General features: G+C 63.1%; 7 protein-coding genes across 7 annotated transcripts; all 7 read right to left on the bottom strand.

The window, feature by feature from the left end:
* Positions 1–307: 307 nt before the first annotated feature.
* On the bottom strand, positions 308–775 carry LDBPK_061030 (hypothetical protein, unknown function; the record flags this gene model as incomplete). The annotated part of the gene is made up of 1 exon (XM_003858361.1): positions 308–775. One exon carries the CDS (start codon positions 773–775, stop codon positions 308–310), a length of 468 nt encoding a protein of 155 aa, XP_003858409.1.
* A 901-nt stretch (positions 776–1,676) lies between these two features.
* Positions 1,677–5,315, bottom strand: LDBPK_061020 (hypothetical protein, conserved; the record flags this gene model as incomplete). The annotated part of the gene is made up of 1 exon (XM_003858360.1): positions 1,677–5,315. One exon carries the CDS (start codon positions 5,313–5,315, stop codon positions 1,677–1,679), a length of 3,639 nt encoding a protein of 1,212 aa, XP_003858408.1.
* Positions 5,316–7,659: 2,344 nt separating this feature from the next.
* On the bottom strand, positions 7,660–10,749 carry LDBPK_061010 (hypothetical protein, conserved; the record flags this gene model as incomplete). Its single annotated transcript, XM_003858359.1, has 1 exon — positions 7,660–10,749. The coding sequence occupies one exon, from the start codon at positions 10,747–10,749 to the stop codon at positions 7,660–7,662; it is 3,090 nt and encodes a 1,029-aa protein (XP_003858407.1).
* Positions 10,750–11,818: 1,069 nt separating this feature from the next.
* Positions 11,819–16,789, bottom strand: LDBPK_061000 (hypothetical protein, conserved; the record flags this gene model as incomplete). Its single annotated transcript, XM_003858358.1, has 1 exon — positions 11,819–16,789. One exon carries the CDS (start codon positions 16,787–16,789, stop codon positions 11,819–11,821), a length of 4,971 nt encoding a protein of 1,656 aa, XP_003858406.1.
* A 1,287-nt stretch (positions 16,790–18,076) lies between these two features.
* Positions 18,077–18,748, bottom strand: LDBPK_060990 (cell cycle associated protein MOB1, putative; the record flags this gene model as incomplete). Its single annotated transcript, XM_003858357.1, has 1 exon — positions 18,077–18,748. The coding sequence occupies one exon, from the start codon at positions 18,746–18,748 to the stop codon at positions 18,077–18,079; it is 672 nt and encodes a 223-aa protein (XP_003858405.1).
* A 1,413-nt stretch (positions 18,749–20,161) lies between these two features.
* Positions 20,162–22,174, bottom strand: LDBPK_060980 (glucosamine-fructose-6-phosphate aminotransferase, putative; the record flags this gene model as incomplete). The annotated part of the gene is made up of 1 exon (XM_003858356.1): positions 20,162–22,174. The coding sequence occupies one exon, from the start codon at positions 22,172–22,174 to the stop codon at positions 20,162–20,164; it is 2,013 nt and encodes a 670-aa protein (XP_003858404.1).
* A 1,104-nt stretch (positions 22,175–23,278) lies between these two features.
* On the bottom strand, positions 23,279–25,045 carry LDBPK_060970 (hypothetical protein, conserved; the record flags this gene model as incomplete). The annotated part of the gene is made up of 1 exon (XM_003858355.1): positions 23,279–25,045. The coding sequence occupies one exon, from the start codon at positions 25,043–25,045 to the stop codon at positions 23,279–23,281; it is 1,767 nt and encodes a 588-aa protein (XP_003858403.1).
* Positions 25,046–26,164: the final 1,119 nt, after the last annotated feature.

The raw sequence follows: 26,164 nt of genomic DNA, 5'->3' as shown, positions 1-26,164 counted from the left end.
AAGAAGCAGGACGGCGCTGCCGCAGCCGTGCAGTGTCGCCCCACCGCCACCTCTTCTCACCCACGCCGGTGCGCGTCATGGCGTGGGTGGGAAGTCAAACCGAGGAGAGATGTTGTGTGACACGCACCCACGATGATGAGCGGGTCGGCTTCCGACCTCAGCTCCCTCCCCCTCCTCCTTTGTTTCCTTGTGGTTCAACGAAGAAGAAACGCGGGCGTGCGTGCACACTCACGACTTCGCACACGTCCTCGGGGTTCCCGGCCAGCTCAGCAACACGCCCTCTCTCTCTCCTCTATCTCGCACGGAGTCACGGCTGCTCCGTCTCGAGGCTTCGCACATATAAAATGGCGTGTAGGGCGGCGGAGATGGTGGAAAGGATGCTTATCAAGAACAAGCAGCACGCCAGGAAGGCTGGCAGCACGGGTGAGACACGCGCCACTGTCCGCGGCGGCCGTGACAAAGGCGAGGGCGCGGCATACGCCTCGGCAGCTCGGGCATCATCGCGCTGAGCGCTAGCCTCTCGCACCGCAGCCGCGGCGCCGCCGTCACCGAATCGTCGACGCAAGGAGTCCGTGAAGTGCTGCCTCCGTGCCTGAAGCTCGTTCAGGTACAGGGCGGCGATGTAGCGGGAGCGCAGCCACATGACGACGCCGCTGAAGAACGTTGCTGCGGCAAGGAAAAGCGAGTGCGCCGCCCCATCCTTTACACCGGCGCACACGCACAGAGCAATGGATGCCAGTGGCGCAGCAACGGCGAGGACGGTGGTGTAGTGCATCTCTGCCGCTCGTCAGCCGATGCACGCAGGCGCCACGCTCGTGAGCGGCACACGGAGAGCTGGAGTAGAGAGAATGAGGCGCCGTGGGGGACGGAGGACAGAGAAGGGATGGGCTGAAGAGACTGTCAAGCAGCCAGTAGAAGAGACCCGCACCGCCGGCACCGCAGCGGCAGGGCTGGAGCTCAGCGGAGGAGGATGGTCGCCGCCGATTCGAGCGGGAGGGGGGAAGGAGGTGGTGCAACACAAGGAAGAAGAGGAAGAGCGGAGCGATGCCACGCCACCTGGCTCCATCGCCACTGACTCGGCATTTTGCCGCTGCGCAGCTTCGCGGCCCCCCCCACCATCCCACCCCATCCCACCCCACACCTCTTACACGAGGAGGCGGCGGCGGCAAGGGAGGTGGGCAAAAGAGAGGGGGGGGCAATCTGATGTCCGCTGTCGTGGAGCGGCTTGGGTAAGGTGATAGCGGGCCACTGAAGTCGGAAGGAGGGAGAGCAAAAATGAGCCCGAGAGGTGCTGGTGCTCGCCACCAGCCCTCTACGCACGATATCAGCCCGCTGTCGTTCACTACGCGATGCCGCTGCTACTGTACACTCACACATACACGCCGTAGATGCGACCACTTCTCTTTCTGGCACCCCCTATATACACCCGAGACATGGAAACAGCCGAGCACGCGAACGACGCGCCGTGAAGTAGCGGGCCGCACAAGAAGTCGAAGGCGAGGAATGGGACAAAGAACTCCGCCTCTAAAGATGTTACACAGCAAAATGATGAGTGGGCAGGCGCGTGTGTGTGTGTGTGTGCGCGGGGGGAGGAGGGAGGGAGGAAGAGACGCGAGCCATGTTGATGGCCGGCTCACTTCCATGCACACACACACACACCTGCCCAAGTTTCATGTCTAGATAAGCTGCCGATTGTTCGCGGGCGGCACGGGCTTCCGTCGCAGGTAGCAGGCGCGCGCGATCAGGAAGATCCAGTCGGCGTTGACGACCACCTCCTCGCAGGTCGTCTGCACACTGATCATGTCCTCGGGCTGCAGGAGATCGTACGCGACGACCAGTGTCTTGATGGCGCTCAGCACGGTGGCGCAGTGGTGCACCGGAATGCAGTCCAGCGCCTCCATGCTGAGCGGCCACCGCGTAGCCTTGCCGCCCATGCGCGCCGCCGCCGCCGATGCTGCATTGGCCGAAGTGCCACGCACCGTAGTCACGATGAGCCGCTTCACCTCCCCAAAGGCTTCAAGCAGAATGCCAACCGCCGATGTGCCGGCGCGCCGGCGATCCTTGACCTGCCGAAAGAGTGCCAGATCGGTGTAGAGGTTAACGACGTTGCCCTTCAGTTGGCCCATGACGTGATGCACGGCCTCCTCCGTCGGCATGTGCGACAGCACAATGGGCGACAGGCGCTGCTGGTCCACCATCGACCGGTACCACGCGGCATTCGATGCCATGTGGCCGCGGCTCAGGGCCGACAGCACCACTTGCTGTTGCTGGGCAAGCGGAAGGCCCTCGCTGGTGGTCGACAGCGAGAGATCCGTGTCAGTGCCAGCAAATCGTGCCACCGATGAGCGCCGCGACGCGTCTGCCGGCGCCACAGCAGCGGAGGCACCTGTTGCCGCTCCACTTGAGGTCGTTAAGCTGCTGCCGCACGAACCGGCGTGCGCCGCGCCGTTGCTGCCAACGATGGTTCGCTGCAGCTGACGCGCACGCAGTTCAGAGCAGGTGTGCTCGGCAGAGGCCAGCTGCTCTTTGATCTGCGCCAAGCGCGCCTCCTCCGCCGATTGCCGCTCGAGGACGAGGTCCAGCTGCCGCTGCAGCTGGAGCTTTTCAAAGATGTCGCCGTGCTCGGCCTCAGCGCGGCGCAGCTCCACCTCGAGCATCTTCAGCTGCTGTGTGTTTTCGTCCACATGCCGCGCATGCACGCGCTGACGCCAGCGGAGAAAGAAGCGCTGACGGGCCTCGTGGAGAAGCTGCTGTTCACGTAGGGCCGCTACCGCCGCGAGCGACGCCTGCCGAGCGCGCCACCTTGTCCAGCGCCGCCACACCTGAAGAGCCTGGCGTCCTCGGCGCTGCTGCTGCTGCTGGGCGTAGTGCGCAGCAAAGCGAGACAGCGCCGAAGTCTCCGGCACCGGCAGCCCGTCTCGAGGCGCTCCTTCCGCTGCAGCGGTGGGCACCTGTCGCGGGAGCGTTTTCTGCGTGTCGTGGTGTGCCACCCACTGGCGCAGCACCCGCTGTAGCACCTGTCGCTGCGCCTTGTTGGCGAGAAGCGCCAGCTGCTCGGCTGAGATGCGGTCGCGCTGCCGTCGCGTGGTCGCCGCTGCCGCTGCACGCCAGCGGTGGAAGCATGAGCCCATTATCGCGGCGTTCACCATGCGCGCGAGCACCTGCGCGCTTTTCGCCGCTTTCCGACGCACCTGACGATGGACGAGGTACGACTGCCACCGCAGGAAGTAGCCCTGCAGCTGCTGCTGCTCTGTGGCGCGGGAGAGGGCCATGGAGAGCACGTAGACGCGCATGTGTCGCTGCTGGGCGTCGTAGAAGGACCCCCACTTGTTAAAGAAGCGTCGAGCCAGCTGCAGGCGTGACTTCTTCTCGAGCGTGTCGGCGATCGCCGCGACTCGCCTACGCCGCGTACCGAAGAAGAGAACGGAGCGCTTCCACATGTCGTAGTGGCGCAGCAGCACCCGCTGCTCGCTCAGCTGTTCCAGGATGCACACGTACTTCTGCTTTCGCTCCAGTTCTTTCTGCTTCAGTAGGTTGACCCGCTCCCGCCACGCCGCAGCGTCCACAGTGTCCTGCTCCACCACCTGCGCCAGCGTCGAAATGGAGTGCGCCAGGTCGATCTCTAAGGTGTTCCTGTGCCCATACCAGACCTTGTTTACGCCGTTGCTGGACAAAGCAAGCCACTGCATCGTCTGCACCACGCTCAGTGAGAGAAGAGCGCGCACGCCGCCGTTGCCGGCCGACAGCGATGCTGCGAGCGCGTTCTCCACCACCTCCTCCACGCCGTAGTCGTCATCTGGGTTGGCACTCCAGCGCTCCACGAGGCCGTCCGCGTACGCTACCCAGACGCTGCGCGTCTGCTCCTCCGCCAGGAGGCACCGCACACACGGTCTGACGGGGATGCGCTTCAGCATCCTCACGCTGCCGCCCATGTGAGGCCCAAACCGTGCGTGGCCGGCATCGCGAGCCGCCCTCAGGAAGGGGTTCGATGGCGCGGACCCGCCCCCGTCGCCGCCGTCGAGACGCTGCGCACCGCGCGCGCCGGCGGCGCCACCGCAGTGCCACGCGCACACGGTGTTGTCCTCCGCGGCAGTAAAGAGCACATCACGCACGACCGCCATGTCGTTCACTCGCCCGTGGTGGCCACGCACTGACTGCGGCGCGGTCTGCTCCTGCGGCCGGCTCGCGATACGGACGTTATAGATGACACCCGACTCGAACCCGCAGCACACGCGCGTGGCGGGTGAAATGGAAGCCATAGCACACAGCGCCCCCGCGCCTTCGCGGACGGCGTCCAGCAGCACCGTCACCCGTGTTACCGCCTCGAAGCCACCTTGCTCTGTATCCCACAGAATCAAGAGGCCGTCCGTGGAGGCGGACACCGTCTGGCCGTTGAAAAGCGCGACGATGGACACGATGCGGTCGGTGTGCAGCCGACCGAAAGTGACGAGCTTGAGAAGAAGCGCGTCGTAGACGGCGACGGTGCCATTGGTATAACCGACCCACATGTGCGTGGCGGTGGCGCATAGGGCGGTGGCGCGAAGGTCGCCCTCAGGCACGCGCGCCCACGCGGAGGCAAGGCTGGACGCCGAGAGGCTGTTAGACGCCGTGCGATGGTGATGGGCTGCGGCGCTGGTGGATGATAGCGTTGAGAGCCGCCGCCCTCCTCCCGTGGGAACGAGTCCACGACTGCGAGGAGTGAGTGCCGTGGAGCCCCAGTGAGAGCCAAGCAACCCGCCCGTGGCACCCTTGGCGCTGCCGTTGGTGCCCTTGGCGCTCGGCGCACTCAGCGGCAGCTCCGACAGCTCCGCCCGCCGCGCTACCACCTCCTCGTGGAGTGGGAGAAGCGAGGTAACAAACTGGCCCGTGACGCAGCTGTAGAGGTCCATGGCGCCGGTTGCGGTGTTGGCGCACCACAGTGTTGCTGTGCGATGCGCCACCGCGATGTGCTCATACTGGCCGTGGAAGCTGAAGGTCGTCTCGCATGTGTTCGGCTCAAGGCGCCTCCCGTCCTGCGCGAAGTGCGAGAGCGAGCCGCCCGTTACGGACGGTGACGCTGTGCTGCTGGTAGCGTGGCCGGCGTTGGGGTACGCCGCACCACTCCCCTTGTGCACCGCCGCCGCATCATCGGCGATGCCTGGACGAATTCCCTTCTTCACGGACGGTGACACGCTGCGGCCCCTCTCGCGGAGCACTGCCGGGGATTTGGCAGGCGAGGCGCCGCGCGAGAGCGACGTGCGAGAAGGCGAGATGGAAGCACCGGCGTTGGGCCGCTTCGGGCGGCGCGACGGAGTCACCGACACGGAGCTGCGCATTCCGCCTGCGTGCACCCGGGTGGAGCTGTGAAAACGGAGGAGAAGCACGACGACAGATGGAGGAGGGGCCGAGGCAGTGGAAGGGGGTTCGGGCAGAGCGCACACAGTCCTTGAAGACACACACGCACACACACACACACAGCGAGAGAGAGAGAGAGAGATGCAGGAAAGACAGTTGTGCCCGACAACGGCACGTGCGGTCACGTGTGCGAGCACGGCAGCGGCAGATCACGGAGAGATTCTAAGGGAGGTAGAACGAAGAAAGAGAAAGCAAGTAAAGCTACGCACCGGTCGATGCTCGCGTGCGTCGGTAAGCGGAGATCGGCGCACCTTTCTGTTCGCGTTGCCGGCATCAGCCGGAGAGGGAAAGGGGAGGAGGCGGGGGTGGGAAGAAAAGGAGGGTTGTGTACGACGAGGAACTGGCATTCACCAAGAGCAGCTGCCGCGTGCCTTCTTGGTCGGAGCGAGAGAGGAGGAGGTCGGAGAGCGGCAGTGCGCGCCGGCGCGGATGGAAACGGTAGCTCTCTCCTTGGCGTCTTGCGGTCTCTCTGAAGAAGTGGGCACCCACCGCTCGCCATCCACACACGACACTCGTGGAGGCGGCCTTGCAGAACTGCGGTGCAAGTGCTCCACCTTGCGGCTGTTGCTGTCGGGGCTGAGGTGATAAGGAGTTCGATAGAGACAGACAAAAGGTGTGAGGGAGCGCGGCGAAGAGAGGGGGGGACGGAGGAGGAGGGAGGTGACGGCACGCGGGGTGGCGTGTGGTGGAGAAGCGAGCGCACCCCCGCCACTTCGGCCCTCCCCCTCCCTCTCTCGCGTTTCCCACGGTCTGCTGGATGCTTGCGCGCCAGCCATCGCGATCTTTTCCTTTCCAACTGTACGCCGCTCGGTAAAGCGACACACGCACGCACGCACACGCGGAAGCTCACCCATTCCACGCAGCGTCTGTTACGATGTTCACATCAGCCCATCATGCGACCAAGAGAGTTCCGTCAACTCGTACACCGATAGACGCACGCACACGCTACGATTATCGCTTACTGCAACGCGTCGCCGCTGTCTCGCTCCTCTCCTCTTCGGGACTGCGCACAGGCGCGCCATGGCTCACACGCGAGCATCACGAGGAGGCGCGTGCAGCTATAGATCATCCGCCCATCAATCTTTCCTTGCTCTGTGTGATCCACCACGCGCCGTCCCCTGCCCAAGGACCGCCGCCACCGCCACCACCTCTCCTCTCCTCTCCTTGCTGATCCGCTTCCTCTCCGACTGGCTTGATTCCTGCCCAGCCGCTCACAGACGTGTCCTCTGTATGTCTGTCGTGTTCGCTATCAGCCGTTCCCCCCCCCCACCACCACTTCTTCCCCACGTGTCTTCCCGACGGCACTGGCCGTACCCTCTCTGGCAGGCACGCAAGAAGACGTGATGTGCACAAGCACGCACGCAACACAGTCATCACACAGGAAAGCCGTTTCACAGGCAGGCGTCACAATGGTAAGAGCGCGCGATGGCAGGGGCGAGGCGCGAGGCACGAAGGAATGGGCCTGCGAGGAGAGGAGAGGACTGGGGAGAGAGTCCACGGGGCATGGCAACGTCCATGCTGACTTTCGCGACAACCGTCACCGAGTCCACCAGAAACGCGCCATGCCCACTCACGCATCAGTAGAGGAGGAGGTGGAAGGGGGAAGAAGGTGACGATGCATGATGCATGAGCTGCTTCGCAGCGACAACGACAACGAAAACGACAACGACACACACACACACAGTCACAGATGGAAAAAGGGAGAGTATATATACGAAACCGACGAGAAGGGAGAAGAGAAGGGTGCACGCCCGCACGTGTGCGGCACAGACAGGTACTCGTTTTTAGGGGAGTAGTCGCCATCAAGCGGTCCGTCAAGGAAGCGAAGGGAAGCGAGGAGGTCCCTGCCGCCTTCTAGGCAGCCCCGAAGAAGAGGAGGAGCCGGACAACGTTCTTCGTCGTCGCGTGCGCACACGCCTAGAGAGAAGGGCAGAGAAATGGAGGGTGAGAAAGACGTCGGAGCACACATGCCTGTGTTGATGGCGGTCGAGCAGTGCGCGGGGAGGACGGCCAGCCGGACGCACCCCCACCACCACCACCACCAACACCATCACCACCAAGAGAGAATAGCGAAGTAGAAACAATGTCGGCAAGAGCTAACAAGGGCACAGGCACAGACACAGCAAGAGAGAGCAAGGGAGAGAGACGGGGAGAGGCGGGTGGGAGGAGGCCACGAACATGATGATGGTGATGTGAAGGGCGGCACTCACGCACGCTCACCCGTGCACTGACACGCTCGCTTCTCTCCGGCCCCCCTCCCCCCGACTAGAAGACGCCAAACTCCGTGTCAGCGCTGCAGAATGTCACCCGGCGGCCGAAGTTGTCCGCGTTGCGTGGGCGCGCCTTGATGCACGACCTGTGCGGCGCCACGTCCGACACGTAGGCGTACCGATGCTTCTGCTTCGATGTGCCGCCCGACTTCTTCGCCGTCGCAGAGCCGTCCCCTGCCACTGTGTTCGCGGCATCGCACGGGTCGGAGGTCGGCATCAGCACGCCGTTCTGCACGAGGTAGCTGAACAGCATCTCCTTGTTTTCGCTGACGTACGCCTCGTCATACAAGGCCATCCATGCGCCCTGCATCTGCTTCAAGATGCCGTAACCCGCGGCGCCCCACACCACATCAACGTTTTCGATGGCAAACAACGACATGGACTGATAGTACTTCAGGTGTGAGGTGCGGTGGGCGTGGAGCATAAAGATGATACCGATCGTGGGCACGGGGTTGCCCTCGAGCTGGCGCACCATCGTCAGCCGCTTGTTCGACTTGCTGGCCTTCTGCAGCGTAGACAAGGACCGACGAGCGAAGCCGCTGGCGGTGCGGGTTTGCGGGACACCGCTAGACTCGGCCTGGTTCTCTGACACGATGTTGGGGGGGCCTTTCTGCCCCCCATCTTGTGGCTTCGGCAGGTACTTGCCCGCGTCGTCGAAGCTGCGGTTGTTCATGGAGTCGTAGTGCTTACCCAGCATCGAGGTGGTGCGATCTGGCGCGACAAGGTTGCCTTCCTCGTCCGCGACCGGCTCCACGACGTAGGCTGTATCGCCCTCGAGCACGGCGCACCGGTAGGCGTAGAGGGTCAGAAACTTCACATACCGGTTCCAGTCGAGGTCTGCCTTCCACAGAGAATCCTCGTGGCACAGGAAGCAGCGGTTTATCTCATAAAACTGCTGAATGGACGCACCGAAATCCTCTACGCCCTTCTCAGAGAAGTGCGACGTGATGGCCTGGTCCAGCACACCGGCCAAGTCGTGCGCCGAGTCGATGGACATCATAGACTGCCAGTCCTGCGTCACCTCGGCAGTCGTCTTGCCGACCAGCAGCGGCAACGTCTTCGGGATCGCCGTGTGCTCACCGGAGAACGCAGCTCCGGCGGCGCCATCGGCCGCCGACGCGCGCAGTCGCTTGTCCCAGAAGTCGTACCGCAGCCACGCGAGATCGCGCTGGGCGGAGCGCACCATCAAATTCCAGATGCGTCTCGACGCATCCACGACGCTCTTCGCCTCCGCCTGGTGCTTCTTCTGCTCCGCGAAGAAGGTTCGATAGTTGCAGTCCAGTATGCGCCCACACACGGCCTCGCAGTCGGTGCGGTACTTGAGCGGGTGGACAGTGAGCTGCGCGTAGTGGATGATCATGACATCCAGTGGCGGGATGATGACGGCGTCGTAGTTGGCCGCCTGTATGGCTAGGAAGAAGATGTAGCGGCTGAGAGCAATCTTGAGGTGCACCTGCCCAAGCGAGGCTGGGTCGACGCCGCACTTAAGGTTCGGCACTTCGGTGATCGTCTTGGGGAAGAAGAAGCGCTCGCCCTCGGTGAAGGCCTTGACGGCGGCGACGTGGGTGTGCAGGATCATCTCGTCCACGGACAGATCCACCTTGAAGTAGCCGTCGGACAAGAGATTGATAACTGTCTCTATAATGTCGCCGGTGAAGAGGTTTCGGCGTAGCTGCACTTCGTTCAGCGTGCGCAGTCGCAGCGCGCACAGCTCGATCGGGATCTTGGTGCGATAGGGGCTCATGTTGTGCTCGCTCTTCCACACTTCCCACTGAATATTGCGCAGGTTGCGGAGCTTGCCAATGTCGAACCACTCGTTCCGCGACTGCGACGGGTCCTCGGCGAAGGGGCAGCCGACAATGTTCAGCGTCACCAAACTCTGCAGCGAGAATAGTGTCATGTTCGGGTCGTCGAGGTTTTCGTTCTCGGAGAGGTCGAGCTCTTCGAGTTGGTCCAGCTTGTGGAAGTATTTGGGCACCATGCGAAAGTTGCACGCGCGCAGCGAGAGCCGCTTCAGCGGGATCGGCTGCGTCACGTGCGATACGATCCCCTCCCTGCTCGCCTTGCTGAGGCTGACGCGGCTCGTCACGGCGCTGGCGACGCCGCCGGAGGCGTGGGTGGACGTCTCGTCTTCCTCGAAGTCGTCCTCCTCTTCCGCTGGCGCATCGGAGAAGCCGTTTGTGCCGGCGGTGGCCACCGTGCCGTTGCTAGCCACGTGATGCAGCCGCTTCACCACGCGGCCGGCGAGGACGTCGAGCGTCTCAATGGGGTTCTCAGCGAGGTCGAGGAATTTAAGCTTCTTCAGCAGTGCCACCACCGCCGGCGGTGCCGTGAGATTCATGCCGACGAGGTGCAGCTCTATCAGCGAGTGTGGCATACTCCTTCCGAAGAAGTTCGGGTCGGTGAAGGTGAAGGCGTTGCCGGAGATGTCGAGCGATGTCAGTCTCATGCGCTTGATCGCGTTGGGAAGGGTGCGCCCACCGAGGTTGCAGTTCGCCACACCAAGCTTCTTCAGTCGCTTGAGCCGATGCAAGGCAACGCCGGTGATCTTGATCTCCGGGTTGTTGCCCACGTCGAGTTCCTCCAGAACTTCGCACTGGATCACCGCCATAGGGATCTCCTTCAGGCTGCAATCCCGCACCGTCAGCGAGCGCAGCGAGAGGAGACGCGGCAACACGTCGAATCCGCGTACGCTATCGATGGGGTTGAAGCTGGCGTTGATGCGCCACAGACGCGGCAGCCGTACAAGTACCTCGGGGAAGCGCTGGAACCGGTTGTGGTCGATATCGAGCTCACGCAGGTTCGACAGCAGTGGCAGTTCCTTGGCCAGCGCATACAGCCTGTTGTTTGATAGTCTTAGCGATGTTGCAGTGCGATGTAGCTCGTCTTCATTGATCATGTGCACCATCTGCGGCCCCAGCACATCTAGGTCGCGCCCCGAGAGGTCCACGTTACCGGAGCGACCGACATGAACGCCGGAGCCGAAGACTGGCGAGGAGCTCCCAGCGTCCTCGATGGCGCCAGGAGCGGTGCCTGCCACGGAACTGCTTCCCGACATCGTGTGTGACGAATTCTTGCACCCCATATTCGTGTATGTCGGCGGAAGCGTGAGCGTTCTGTGGAACTGGACCGCCTCTCGTGTGTTGGGCGCTAATAGTGGATAGATAAAGAAGAACCCGTGCGCGCTGCGTGCGTGCGTGTGTGTTGAGACGCACACCATGCGACAGGGCGTTCAAGAGAGATACGCACGCACACGCACGTACACCAAGAGAGGGAGAGCGGGAGGAAGGAGGGGGAGGGGGAGAGAAGGGGAGGAGGAAGGGGGTTTGAGGAACGCACACGTAGATCGACAGCGAGATAGAGAGAGATGTGTGTGCGCGTATGTGGGTGCGTGGCGGCGTAAGTGATCCCTCTCTCACTCTCTCTCGCATGCACACACGCGCACTGCTCGCAGAGGCTCAGGCGCGCGCGGAGAGAGAAACAGGGGAAGAGAGGAGACACGCTCGTGGAGATGAGCGAGCTAGATGGTATGCCAGCGGAGGAGCCAAGGGCGCTGCCCCCTCCCAATGGCGCAGAAAGAGACAGCGGGAGTGCAGCAGAGGTGGCGCTGATATACACGTGCGTCTGGACGCGATGGTGGGCCTGCTGTCACCAAGCAGACGACAAGAGGAAGGCGGTGACCTGTGGTGGACGAGGAGGGGGAGGATCAGTGACGAGAATGGGAAGGTGGCCAAGAGACAGGGACACCGCCGGGTATTGTGTGCACACGCGCGCGCACACATCGAGACACTTGCAGGAGTGAGTTATCATGCGCTACGGAGAACGGTGAGGAGGAGAGGGTTCGCTGAAGGAGAGGATGGAGAAGCGGCCGCGGATAAAAGCCTTCTCACTACTCTCCCTCTCGCTGGAGAACGAGGCATCGTGTGTGCGTGTGTGTGTGTACGCTCGTCGCTTGCACCGCAAGAGCAGTACCTTGCCTTGGCATTCCTTTCTTGGCGTTGCTGATCATCGCATGTGTCAGTGCGCGAGTTTATACGAGTTATCCACGACAAGAAACACGCTCGAGCGTGCGGTGCAAGGGAGAGGGGATCCGAGAAGGCCCGAGAGAGGAAAGCGGTGAAGCGAAGAGCGGAGCGACGTGTCATCGCGCGTCGTCATGTCGACGGCGTGACACGGATGTCGGAGGTAATGGTCAGCCGCGCCGTATGCCACAGCTGCAAAATGTCAGTGTAGACGCGATGCCTCATTCGATGCAGCGCGTCCGTCGAGGCGCCGAAGACGCGGTAGACGCAGTACGCGGCGCCGAAGCGCGCGGCGAAGAGAAGCTCTGCCACGGACATCTCGAAGTCTTCTCGATTGGTGGTGCAGGTGGACTTCACCTCCACGTACTGCACCACGTCCCAGCGGCTGTTGTCGACGGAGCTGCTACGGTTCACCTTAGCATTGCCGCTGCTGCTGCTGCCGCTGCTGCCCAGCCGTCGCGGCTTGATGACGAGGATGTCGAAGGGCGAGCCGGCCTCGCAGCTCTCATTCATCCAAATAACGCGCACACCGCCCTGATGCGCTTGCTTGGCGTACTCCTCTCGAAGCAGTTCGTAGACGTAGCGCTCTGCCGCGATCGCGTAGTCGGGGGTGTCGCCACTCGTGCCGGTCATGGCAGACGCAGCAGGCGGTCGAAGCCACATCCCGGCAGCGCGCACATCACGCCCGGCAGAGTCGTCGCGGAGTCGTCCTCTCACCTGCCCAGCAGCGTGGTTATTACCGGCGCGCAACCGTTTACGGGACTCGGCACCGCCTCCGCTGCCTCGAAGCGCGCTGGAGGCGGTGCCGCTCCTGCGATGGTACTGGAACGTGAGGAAGGAATCTTGCTCCTCTTCTTCGTCACCTCCAACAGCGGCGCTGTTGCCTCCCTCACGATCGCTACCCAGCGTCGAACTGCTGTCATCGTCGCCGTCTCTCTGATGGTCGCGTGCTGCTGCACTCGCGTTGCCACCGCGACCACTGCCATCAGTAGCCCCGACCACGACGCTTGCGGCTACGACGGCGTCCACGTCGAGCTCCATGGGGAAGTTGGACCAAGCAGGCGTAGACGTCACCACCGCTGTGCTGCCGCCGAGAGAGAGGGTGGCGGAAAGCCGCCCGTTCGCGCCGAGCCGCTGCATGAGGCCGCCGCCGGCCCTGGCTACGGAAGCTGTGCGTGACGAGAAAGGCCTCGCATGCGCCACCAGCTCCTGCACGTTTGCTTGAGTCAGCGACTGCGTGCCCGACGTTTCTCCAGTTCGATGCGCTGTGTGGGCTTGTTCAGACCCGCGTGGTTGTCGCATGGCGTCGGTGCCTGGGGGGTAGTTCGGCATATAGCGTATGAAGGCGCGCGACGAGAGAGTGAACGGAGCCTCTGCTTGAGCGCCGTGAGCATCGCTTTCGTGTGCGGAGCCCACCGCGCCGGCCAACACGCCAGAGGCGGGCGGAGGTGCTTCGCTAAACACGCCAGTAAAGGGGTTTAGGCCATAATGCACGGCGACAGGCCGCAGCACGTGCTCGATCTCCTCACGCCGCCACTGCTGCTGCTGTGGCGAGGTGTCAGCGCCGTCGCGCCACTCGACGGAGCTGTCCAGCGAGGACAGGGCACCAAGGAGGCGGAGGATCACGTCACGCAGCTGCCGGACGTCGGCCTCTGCCGACATACCAACCGGCATGAACAGCGGCAGAAGCACCTCGGCCAGCATCGGGACGGAGGTCGCCTCAGCGGCGCCGTAGACGACGTTGTGCGCAGCAACGTACCCCAGCCGAAGCTGTCGCACATGCGCGTACACGTGTCCGTTCAGGTGCAGGCGAAGCGTCTGCACCGGCGACGCCGAAGCGGTCAACACCACTCGCAGTCGCCGGAGCCGCTCACGCATCTGCACGTACACGACACCGTACCACAGAGGGAGAGAGGCGCGGCAGAAGGCCTGTACGTACGGCACAATGGCGGCAATCTTGTCATGCAGCACGCCACTGACATCCGTGGCGACGGTGGTGTGGAAGCTCACACGCGTCTCTGCCAGCTGCGAGAGAGGGCGAATACCGAGATAGTGCAGCACTGAGCACACTGCCCACGACGGCTCATGCGCTCTGAAGCACAGAACACGCAGCGGGGGAGCGGCGCCAGCACCGTTGGCACTGCCGCCTTTAGAAAGGTACGCCGCTACCGACGTGTGCGCCGGCAAAGACGGCGACGACGCCGTCAGCAGGACCCCGCCGTAGCCGCACCACTGAGGCGTCGCGTAGAGCAACCCATCGAGACCGCAGCGCCAGGCATGGTCGCACGGAAACAGCCCGGCCCGCCAAGGCGACGCCCCCGCCAGCGACTCCTGCAGATTCGCCAGCACCCTGCGTAGGGCCATCTGCGCCGTCCGTTGTTGTCGCTGGAGGAAGGGCAGCTCGACAGAGTCGGACCCGGGCGTCGGCGTCCCCTCCTGCTGCACCTCTGCCACCCGCGCCGCGACATCCGCGTCCACGCAGCAAGCAAACGACTCCACGTACGCGTCCGTGAACGACGGCGTCAACGCGGAAAGCGGGCACAGCCGACGCGCGAACGCGGCGGCTGCCGTGCACCACGCCGCGACGGTGGGCCTTGCGCGCACACGGAGCTGGCCGCAAAAGACGCCTTGCAGATATGAGGGGTAATGACGCTCTAAGCAGGCGCAGGTGAGGATCGCCGCTTCGCGTGAGGCGCGCTCGTCAGACAGCGCTGGGCCCCACCATGACAGCCAGCACACCTCCACCGGCGTCGCCATGTACACGATTTCCTTTCTCTCGTCGGCCGCGCCACCCTCTGCACCGGGGGCTGAGGCAGTGGCCGGCGGCGCGCCGCTGGTGTCACCTGCTCCAAGCTGCCGCCGCAGCAACGCGAGCGGGCTGAGCGGCGCGGCGTTACTGAGGCCGAGCGAGGTGACGAAGGGGTGGAAGAGAGGTATGCAGCGACGATGTGTAAAGCGGCCTGACGTGGCACCGTGTGCCCTGGCCGAGTGCGGCAACGGTGGTGGCTGGGCCGGTCCTCGACAGTCCGCGCACGTCGCCCACGCTTCGTACAGCAGCTTCACGGGAACCACATCGCCGACCGCGAAGGTCTCAAACGCCGACACGGCAAGGTCCAGCCACGTATCGCCTGTGCTCAGGACCATCGGCTGCTCGCTTGCAGGTTTGCCTCGTCGCTTGTTCGCTGCACTCCACCGTCGGTGCTGCATCAGCAGGTCGCCAAGCTTCTCCAGTGCTGTCTTGGGCTCGGTGGGCGTCTCCACAGAGCTTCCAACCACATCGGCAGCTGATAGCTTGCCCTCCACGCTTGGCGCGCGCTCGACAGCAGTGTCAGCGCTTCGCGGAGACACACTCGGCGGTGCATCGGCGGTGGTGGAGCTGCTCGTAACAGCCAGGCCGAGCGACCCAGCCGGTGCCAGCAGCGAGGACAGCAGTGGAATGGCTGATGTTGCCGTTACAGCCGGTATTGTGGAGGTGGCGTCGACGAGAGCAGGCGCAGCGTCTGGTGAGGTCACCCGCCGCGTCTCCGTCGCCGCAGCAGCACCAGCAGCAGCGATAGGTGTCCCCATGGAGATTGCAGACGGTCTGTCGGAGACAACAGTGCCGCGTCGCCGACGCATCGCCGATGATGGCGGCGGCGGCACCACACTTATACTGTCGTTGGAGATGCGTTGGCCAGGAGTCTGTTTCTCACCCTTCGCGGCATTCGTGGTCCACTGAGAGTTCAGAGGGGCTGCCCGCAGGGTTGTCGACGCGCTGCTGCCTTGTGCGGGTCCTTGTGCTGCCCGGCTCACCTCCGTCGCGGTCAACGCACCCACGTGAAAGCGCAGCTCAACCCCTCCTCCCCATCCATTGCCGCCCGCCAGTGAGCTGCATGCTTCGTCGTCCAGAGGCACTGTGCGCCACAGCGACAGAGGGAGACTGTAGTTGCGCGCCTCCGCCTCTGTGAAGGCGACGGCAAATTTTATGGCGCGAGCGCCGGCAGACCTCGCGCACGGCACGGCGTCGGCGTCACTACCGAGACTGGCGCAGAGAGCCTTCTTGTGGGTGCGCCGCATGCCCTCGACAAGCTCCGCGTGCGCGCAGGCGGAGTCGAAGGAGTGTAATACACGCTCGTACAGTGCCCGGTTCCGCTCCCGCCGAGCCGCCGCCTCGAAAGACGCGTCCCTGACAAGTGCATCTTCACCAGCGGCACTATCCTTCGCAGCCGCCACACCCGCCGAGTCGCGAGTGCTGGCGGTTTGGGTGACGGCTGTCTCTGCGGTGACGCAGCTCTCTATCCACCGCTGGTACTGCTGTTGCTCAAGCCGGTGTGCACTCGCCAGCTCCTGCGTCAGCGCCGCGAGCAGCGCGGTGTAGTCCTGTACGTGAATGCCGAGCTGGCGCACGTTCAGCAGTCGACCCTGTCCACGCACAGTTGCAGAGGCGGAAGACGGCGAGGCGTTGCGGAGTACGTGACGCTCGTAGAAGGCGGCGAAGCGGTATAGCAAGTCGCGGGTGTCGCCGCCGCCATAGAGCAACATGTCCCTCGCCGTGGTATCGTTCAGCAGAAACGCGATCACGTCCCGAGCCCGCACCGGGAACACGACGGAGTTCGCGCGCAGCTGGAAGTATTCCTGCACAACCGGCAACACCTGCAAGCCGACACCGAGCCCGAGCTCGGCGAAGTGCTCCACGCCCTCCTGAGCGCAGACCCATTCCTCCAGCTCGTGAACCGTTACTATGGCTCGAGTGCTGATGGCTGCCATGACAGTGGATGTCAGTCGAAGCTGCAGCGCCGCCACGTTGGCGAGGGCAGGAACGTCGCGGAGCGCAAAGGGCAACGAATTCGTCGACGAGATGAGCATCTCCAAGGTATGGGCCCCGCTGGCCATCCCCGCACGTGCCCTTGGTCGCCGCACGCCACCGTCGTCGTCCCCTTCGTTGCCCTCTGCCTCCCGAAGGAGGTTGTGCATCACCATGGTCAGCAAGTCCTCTAACAGGAGTGGGCCACGTCGACGCTGCTCGCCAAACGACAGTGTCATGTACACCTGTCGCTGCTCCTGCACGTATTCGTTGACGCGCAGAAGCATCTGGAGCTGCGCGCCGTTGTCGGCTCCCTGCATTGTGCGTCGCGATCAGCGCGAGGCTTCGTTCGCGGTGGCGAAAGCTGCAGTGATGAAGGCGTGTGCGAAGGTGATGCGGTGATGTCGGTAAAAAAGGCGAGGAGGAGGTGGAGGGCTGAGTGGCGGGCATGAGAAAGAATGGGGTCGGGGTCGGGGTTGGGGTTGGGGGGGGGGGGGTGAGACAGGAGCGGACGTTTACCGGCGGCTGCGCACCGAGTGAGGTCTGTGCAAGAAGAGGTGGGGATGCGAATGGGGGCCATCAAAGTTTTCGGATGTCTACGAGAAACACACAACAAGGCGAATCGCGTCTGCATTACCGCGGCAGTGAAGCGGGGCCGTGCGTGCAAGTGTCGCCATAGGCTGGCCATAACGCCGGTGCGCAAGCATATGTCGTGCTACACTGCGACGCGCACGTCCTCGACGTCCGCCCCCCCCCCTCTCCCCCCTCCATCCCTCTCTTCGTCCTCGACAACGCACGCTAGCGAGGATATGAAGCAAGCACCAAAGAGCCGCACACGCGCAGGAAGAGAAAGCATCGATGGCCGCGCCGGCGCCAACAGACACGAAAATGCTGCCCGCGTGAAAGAGTGGCACCATACGCGTGTGCTTGTGTGCCGGGTGCTCGCCTCTCCCCAACACCACCATCACCACCCACGTGCCGTCCTTTTTTTTTTTTTCGATTCCCTATCTGCCGGCTCACACCTTTTAAAATTGCCACTGATGACGATGGACGGTGGCCGGGCAGCGCGGCCGTGTGTGTGCGTGTGCTGCGGATGCAGGCAAAGGCACGAAAACGTGGCGGCGCACGCTTTATCAGCAGGCCTACATACGACGGGAGAATCAGAGAGGGTGAGTGGCAAGCGTCGGCCACAGGTCCGGTGTCTGCATAAGCGGAGGCGTTGGCGAAGCGGAACAAAGACGACTTGGGTAGGAAGACGTGAGAGAAAACGTGCATGCCAGTCTGCCGGCACGGTTTTCAACGACAGGCGCAGACGCACGCGCCACGAAGTCTTGCTGCGCTCGCCGCCCACCACCACCATCCTCGCTCTCTCCCCGCTCGCCGCGGCTGCCAGAGAGACAGAGCCGAACGAGTGCAGGGGAGGCGAGAGAATACGGGTACGGCATGACATGCCAACACCGAAACCGGAGACGGCCACCGCCACCTCTCTGCACGTCGTGCACTCGATAAGAGGTCAGCCCCCCCCCCCTACCGTGAGCGAGCGAGAGGGGAAGGGTGGAGGCCAGGAAGGTTCTAATTGTCCCCAATATGCGTTCGAAGTTCGATGCTCACTCTAGCCGCTCCTTCGCGTAGTCGCCCATGAGGTTCTTCAGCAACTCCTGCAGCGGCGTCAGCTCCTCACGTGGGATGAGGTCGAACTCCCACGCGAAGTACATAAAATGCTTGAAAGCGGTGTTCATGTGCGCCTCCTCCTGAAGCTCCGCGATCTTCGTGAAGTGCGAGTAGTATATGTGTGCGTAGACGCGGAACATGCGGCGGAATATGTTCTTTACGTAGCTCTTGAAGTCGGCTGGGTACGGGTTGTAGTCCTCCGACGGGAAAATGCGCTCGTCGTTAATCTGCCGCTCGATCCACTTCATGAGTAGGTCGAGGTACTGTGGCGCCGACACCCGCGTCGCCTTGGGGTACTCGGGTGGGTTGCGCCACAGGTACTCGTACCGCGGCCCGGAGGACATCACGGGGCAGCTCATGTCGCTGCAGTAGTCCGTCAGCGAGCCGTATATGACGTTGGTGATGTTGTAAAAATCAACGGTGTGCACCGAAAGCCAGTTGTTGATGTCGACGCCAGGGGGCAGCTGCACCGCCTGCCGCAGGTCGCCAGACTTGACGAGCGAGCGTGCAAAGTTGTGCAGGCGGTACCGCTCCGTTCCCTCCTTGTGCTTCTTCTTCGGCCGGTACGTCTTGTCCGAGTCGAAGAGGGAGCTGCCGAAGAGCTTCATGGCCGCGCTAGCGATTGGGGCGGGTGCGGCTGCCGGATGTGTCGACGCCTCACTCCCCGGCGCATGCAAAGGCTGAGGTCGGCTGCGCGTCTTGTGCTGTTCTCTCCTCAGCCCCCCCCCTCGATCGTTCTTGCCTAGAGGAGGAGGAAGACTGAAAGCGAGCGGGGCACGGCGCTGCGAAGGCGCAGAGGGGCGGGTGGGGGTGGCGCGGGCTGATAACGTTCTGCGCAATGCAGTGGTGTGCGGTGGGCAGACAGAGGAGAGGAAAAGGATTCGGTTGGACGGCAACACAAGACACGGAGGCCGGGAGGGAGGGGAAGAGGGTGCTGCGAGGAGCTACAGCAGCCCTTCATGGAACAGAGAGCGGTGGCCAGGCCGCATGCACAGAAGCAACTACATTGGCATGACGTGTGCGGACCTCTTGCGTTTGCGTTTGCGCGTCGGTGGGTGCCGACATCCGCGTCTGCTCGGCGGAGGAGGTGGATGCCACCCCTGGTCTTCTTTGTTAGCTTGGTTTCGTCGCGCGCTCGACTCGTACGCGCACGCGAAGAGTCGCCCCTCCCCCCCCGCTGAGAAAACATCGCTCAAGTGAGGGGCGCAGGCAACGGAGAGGGAGATGGGGGGAGGTGGAGAGTGGTGGTGGCGGTGGTGGTGGCCGACACAGCCGACACAACGCACACACGCACACACACTAAAAAGGAGAGACATCGCAGGAGCGGAGAAGCGAAGCAAAGAGAGTAGGCGGCAGAGACACCCGCACGCGCAGAAGATGAGGACGACGAGCAGACGGGCATCCAGCCACGGGGCCTTCCACGCCACGCGCGCTGCCCTTCCCCTTCACGCGCACGCGTACCGCTCGCGGCTCTCACTCTTCCTTCGCTCGCGTCTTTGGTTTCACTCGAAAACACGCGTACGCGTATCGGTCCATCCGCTTCATCACATGCGCCCGCACAACGCATCGCACACTCCTCTTGGGAGGTGAGTGTGGGGATGGGGATGGGGGTGTTGTTGTCGTTGGCGGGGGCGAGAAAGAAGAGAGGGGAAGGATGAGAGGAGGGGGTAGGGGCACGGAACAGCCCGCGGCAAGCGCACAGACAAGCGCGTATGGGAGGACGGAAGAGAGAAAGGGTGGCCAAGAAATGATGCACATCAGCGTCAGCACAAGACGAAAAGGACGGCACTTGAAACAGAGCCGACAGCCGCGAAGGAGCTGCCGGTGTCACAGAGGGAGGGGCGGGAGTGGGGCGGAAGAGGAGATGTGGCAATGCGCACGGAGACACACACACGCGCCCACATGCAGTGTGCCACAATACACGGAAAGCAGCGCGAGCGACAGCCTCACGCCGTATCCTCTCAGCCTCAGTACTCGGCACACCCACACGCACACACGCGCGTGCGAGCATACATGCGGTACTACTGCACGGTGACGCTCTTGGCCAGGTTGCGCGGGCAGTCCACGTTATTGCCGCGCAGCAGCGCCATGTAGTAGGCCAGCAACTGAAACGGAATAACGTTAATGACACACTGAAGACAGTCCACCGTCTTTGGAACGAGGACGATCTCGCTCGCGGCCGCCTTTAGCTCAGCGTCTACCACAGTCGCGAAAACGACGACGGCGCCGTTGCGAGCGTTCACCTGCTGCACCGCTGCCTTGCTCAAGCCGAAGTGCTTGTCATTGGTGCACATCGCCAGCACCGGCACCGTCTCATCAATCAGCGCGAGCGGCCCATGCTTGAGCTCGCCGCTGTGGATGCCTTCCGCGTGAACGTAGCTCAGCTCCTTCACCTTCAGCGCAGCCTCCATCGCGGTAGCCAGGTCGTAGCCGCGGCCGAGTACAATAACAGAGTGGCTCTCCTTCAGCCGCGCCGCCAGCGCCTTCACGGGGTCGTGTGTGATCCTAAGCACCTCGGCGATCTTTGCTGACACCTCGGACAGACCGCGCAAGATCTCGTTGCGGCGCTCCTGCAGCCACACCGAGTCGCTGCTGAGCAACAGCGCCACCAGCGTCATCACGATCACCTGTGACGTGTATGCCTTTGTTGACGCCACACCGACCTCGACGCCAGCCTTCAGATGGATGCCGCAGTGCGTCAGCCGGCTGATGCTGGATTCAACGACGTTCGTGATGCCGATGCACATCGCGCCAGCCTCGCTACACAGCTTCAGCGCCATGAGCGTGTCAGCCGTCTCGCCGGACTGCGAGATGAAGAAGCACGTGTCGTTCCGCTGCATCTGTGGTCTGCGGTCAATGAAGTCGGAGGCATTCTCGACGGAGATCGGCAGCGGCACGAGCTCCTCGAAGAGCGGCCGCACAGCGATGCAGCTGTTGAGCGAGGAGCCGCACGCGATGAAGAGGATGCGGCGACTGGTGAGAATGGCGCGAATGCTCTGCTGGGTGAAGCCGCCGAGCTGCACTGTCCCGCTGCTGAAGTCGATGCGGCCGTGCATGGAGCTGATGACGGACTCTGCCTGATCGTAGATCTCCTTTAGCATGAAGTGCGCGTAGTTGCCCTTGGACAGGCTCTCCAGCTTCGTCTCCAGGTGCTGCACCTCGCGCTTGATGATTGACCTCTGGCGCTCCGCTGCGTTGTAGAAGCGCAGTGCGCCGTCGCAGTAGTGAACAATGTCGTTGTCCTCGAGGTACACAACATCGCGCGTGTACTCAGCGAACGCGTTCGGGTCGGAGGAGAAGAAGACCTCGAGGGGCCCCGATGGGTCGGTGAAGTCGTACGTCTGCAGCTTCATCACGGAGCCGCGATTGTCTGTATGCCGGATGCCGACCATCAGCGGCGACCCCTGGCGGCTCGCCGCCACCTGACCAGGAAAGTAGACGCTCTTGACAAGCAACGCGTAACTGCCCTCCACCATGTTTGACAGCTCCAGCAGCAGGTCGGCGAAATTGTGGACGCCCTTGCGCGTGTAGAGGTACTCGGAGAGGACGCTAATGACCTCCGTGTCGGTGTCGGAGTAGAAGACGTACCCCTCCCCCTTGAGAAGCTCCTTCAGCGCGGAGTAGTTCGTGACGATGCCGTTATGCACAATGGTGAACTCGCCGTTGTTGCTCTGCTGTGGGTGGCAGTTGCGCTCGCACACACCACCGTGCGTGGCCCACCGTGTGTGCACAATGCCGACGTGGTGGCTCGTCGTGGCGTCCATCGGTGGCAGCGTAGCGGCGACCGCCTCGCTGAACACCTTCTCGCGAAGCTGGTTGATGTTGCCGACGCTGCGCACCACACAAGGACGCGGCGTCGGCGCACTGGCGGCGGTGCCGTCCTCCTTGCCGCTGCCGATGTTTGCGTCGATGGCGAGGCCTGCGCTGTCGTAGCCGCGGTACTCCACCTTCTGAATGCAGCAGAGCAGAATGTCTAAGATCTGCTCCACCGTGCGCGGCACGTTGCTGTTGGCGTAGCCCAAGATGCCGCACATCAGGGAGGGGAAGGGGAGACGACGACGGTGACCACCGAGAGAGGGACAGCACCCGACGACTGGGTGCACGCGCACAGGCTCCCAGATGAACGGGAGGCGCTGCTGAAAGGGCTGCGAGCTGCGAAGCGTTAACGATGATGCAGCGAGCGGGGCGGGGATGGAAGGGGATGGGGACGGCGCGCAGTGATGTGCTGCGAGGAACAAGCGCTGCGTGAAAGGCACGGAAGGCAATCAAATCCAAAAGGAGCGCGTGCGCACGGCAATGAACAGAGGCAAGCTACGATTTCTATGGGAGTCTGTGTGTGTGTGTGCATGCGACAGCGGCAGGTGCGGCTGATCCGAGGCGGTGTGCACACACTCGCAGAGAGAGAAATGGTAGACGAGACGGGGTGTATACACGTGTGGACGCGTATCTGCAGGCAGCCGTACGTATGGCGACACAACGAAGGGAGGAGAAAGGTGGGGAGGGGGTCTGGACGAGACGCAGGAAAACTTTTTAGGCGGGCGCGAGGAGCACTTTGAACGGAGCATCACCGCGCTGCCACGCAGCCACACGCACCGCGCGCGAGAGAAAAAGAAAGAGGAGTTGTGCAGAGGCGTGGAGGCAGCACGGGTCTGCTCAGGGGTGGAGGAGGAGGGTCAAGGCACGGCGGTATCATCCGCGGCAGGGCAGGACAGAGGGGCAGTGGGGTGTGTGCGTTGCACATGCAGAACACGAGAGCGGAGTGCACAAGACGGGTAGACGGCGCGCTGAAGTACCTACAGGACGTGTTATCGCTCTGAGTGCGCACCCCTACGCTACGGTCCTCGTGCGCTACAGCCTAGTTCGCGGAAAGGAGCACAGACACACACGCAAGCACGCACACACACACACACACACACGAGCAGAGGAGTGATAGAAGCAGCGGTGATGTGCAGCCTCCATCGTGACCGGAGAAGAATGCAGGAACGGATGCCCTCATGCGGGTAACGGATGCCTGCCGCGCGCATGCACACACCGCTTTGGAGAGAGATCTGCAGACCGGCGCCCTGCCCCTCCCCACCCCACCTCGCCGACCTCGCCCACCTCACCCCTTGCGGCTTGTAAAGCGCGTGCGCCTGTCTCTAGATTGGCGCCGCGAACGGCAGTAAGTCGCACCGGTGAAGAAACGTGGAGGCGGGTGGCGGCGATGGCGTTGTTGATTTCCCTGCTGACATCGTGTCGAGAGTGGTGGTGTGACTGCCGCTAGCGCAGCTGTAACGCCCACAGCCACAGCGGTGCGCCTCAGCAGAGGGTAAAGATGCGTCGGCGACGCTCATTATGCGCAGATTACGCTTGTCCTCTGTGATGCTGAACCACACGACGCGGCTGATGGCGAACTCGACGTGTGGCAAGCCGCTGGCCTGGCGCGCAGGGCCGCCACGGGGACTGTCTTTTCCAGATATGTACGACTGCATCAACGACGATACGGGTGATACGTCGGCGCTGCCCATGCGCGGGCCGAAGAGACACGGCGCGCTGAACGTCTCGCACCAAGTGCTGCTCGTGCCGTACTGCAGCGCCTCGTCGACGTATAGGGCCGCCCCGCTTTGGCCGCCTCCAATGGCGAAGAAGTGGGGGTTGCAGACGATGAACTTTCTATTGTGCGTGTTGCCGCACCAGGTGAACTTCTCCAACAGCGGCGCCTGCGGCACCACTCGAGCCGGGTGCACAGGGCGCAGCAGTCGATGCCGCCTACCCCGCGGGGCCGGCACAACGATGTCAGGTGCGCCGCGGACGCCGGACATGGCGGCCGCGTTGCTGGATAAAACGACGGTTGCCCGTAGAGGCGACAGATTCAGCAGCGGCGGCACCTCGCTTGGTCGCAGGAGTGGTGACGAGTGCACCATCGACTTGTCGACAGTGTGCTTCGAGCCCACGGAGTGCTCAATGGTCATCCGGCTCGGCATCGGTACCGGTACTCCCGCAATGTCATCATCGGCGAGGACAAGCCTCGCGTAACCGTACGCTGGTGCTGCACCGGCTGCTGTTGTGGAGGTTGCCGGGGCACAGGTATGAGGCTCGGCAGCCTTGCCATGCTGCTGCTTCTCCTGCTGTTGCGCCCCTTGCGGCTTCTGCTTCTTTTCCACATCTGTCGCCATCCACGCCCCACGCGACGGCGCGCAGCTCAGCTGATCCAGCCGGAAGACAAATGTGTCGGGGGAGCCAAAGTATATGTTAGCGGCATGGCGACCGAGGCACGGCACCTCAGGGGTGAAGCAGCCGAGCACACTGTGCTGCAGCGCGCCGTGGGCGGCGCCGTACCGCCGGGAGCTCGAGCGGTGCGCCTCGAGAAATGAATGAGATGCGCCGGCAGCCGGTGGCGACACCGCGTACGAGACGTTCATCGAAGAGGCCGAGAGGCTGTCCGCCGGGCTCGCGGCCTGCGCGTTCGACAGCGCGGCGTCCTCGCCAGAGTGCACAAAGAACAGCCCGAAGGCGACGGTCTTCACCTGCGACTGCTTCGCATCCACCGCCTCCATGCGGCGGTAGAGGCTGGAGAGGCTGAATCCGTCACTGGCGGTGTCGAAGCACAGTCGCCACGGGTAGCTCTGCCAGCGCGGCGACAGCGCCAGGAGGACCTCGTGCAGCTCGCAGCGAGAGAGCGGCAGAGGCGGGGTCGGCATGTCCTCTGGGGTGGCGAATAGCTGCGCTGCATCCAGAGCACAGCAGCACGATGTGCTATCCATCGCCACTGCTTCCTTGCGCAACACCGCAGCACTCAAAGTGGCGGCGTCTCCTGCGTGTAGGGCAGCCTGGTGCCGCAGGTGCCTCTCCCGCTGCACCGCCTCGACAAGCTTCCGTTGCACATCTGGCCGGTACTGGAAGCAGTTGCGGTAGGCGTCGTACATGTGGCATCCCGGTGGCGGGAAGAGGGGCAGTACGCGGCGGGCGATACACGGTGGTGTTATGGGAAGCGACACACATGAGGAGGCAACGCACTCCTGCGGACATTTCGCCGGCGGCGATGAGGGGCCTTGAGGGAAGAGCGACATATCGCACGTATCGCAGCGCGATGGGTGCACAGCTGATGATGCCTGCAGCGGCTAAGGGCGTGCGCGCGTGCGTGTGTTGGGAGGGAGGGCACGCACGCGCGCACGCACACACACGGGGAGCGACAGAGAGCGAGAGGCGAATGCGCACGGATGCGCGCGCCCACACGCGAAGGACAACAACGATTTTGATAACGATGGAGAGGCGGACGGCGATGCGGATGAGATATGCTGCCCGACGAAGCGTCGAGCAACTCCGATGAAAGAATGTGCAGAAAGCGAAAAGGCAACGGCGCGGAGGGGAGAAGAGGGGAGGAGGAGGGAGAGGGGGTCGATATAAACAACGACAGTAATAATAATAATAGTGAGGGAGGAAGTCAAGAGCTTGTCCGTACTGGGTGCTTGCGATGCGCACAGAAATACGCCACGCGTGTTGCCAATACACGTGCTGTGTGTGTGTGTGTGTCCTGGAGGGGGGAGGGGGGGGCCGAGGAGTCAGGTGTGTGAGTGTGCCGTGCGTCTTCTCACAAATGCGGAAGGAGGGCTGCTGAGTGAGTGAGTGTGGGGCCAGCTGCTGGTTGAGGGGAGAGGCGAGGCGAGAATCCGCACTGCGGCGTAGCACCTGCTGTCGTGTTCGTAGCTCCTCCCTTCAACGGTTGTGTGTGTGTGTGTGCGCGCGCGCACAGGTGTGCGGGTGAGCGGGTAAAGAAGATGAGTGGTGGTGTTGCGCTCCCCGCCGCACGCGCACAGGCGCAAGAGAGAGAGGAAGAGGGACGGATGTAAAATGCCCGTGAGCATGAGCGCATATCTCGGACGCCTACCGAGGCCCCGAAACGGTGAAGAGTACAAGGCGGCGATGCACGCAAGTGAAGGGGTAGTGGTGAGAGGTGTTGATGCAGCCACATCGCTGCTGGTGTTCCACATCCGTACGACCGCGTGTTCGAGTTCGTTGATGAGAGGATTGATCGAGACTCACCC

This window comes from Leishmania donovani, chromosome 6, assembly GCF_000227135.1.
Source record: "Leishmania donovani BPK282A1 complete genome, chromosome 6".
Lineage (NCBI taxonomy): Eukaryota > Euglenozoa > Kinetoplastea > Trypanosomatida > Trypanosomatidae > Leishmania > Leishmania donovani.
This window is presented reverse-complemented; position numbering and strand designations above follow the sequence as displayed.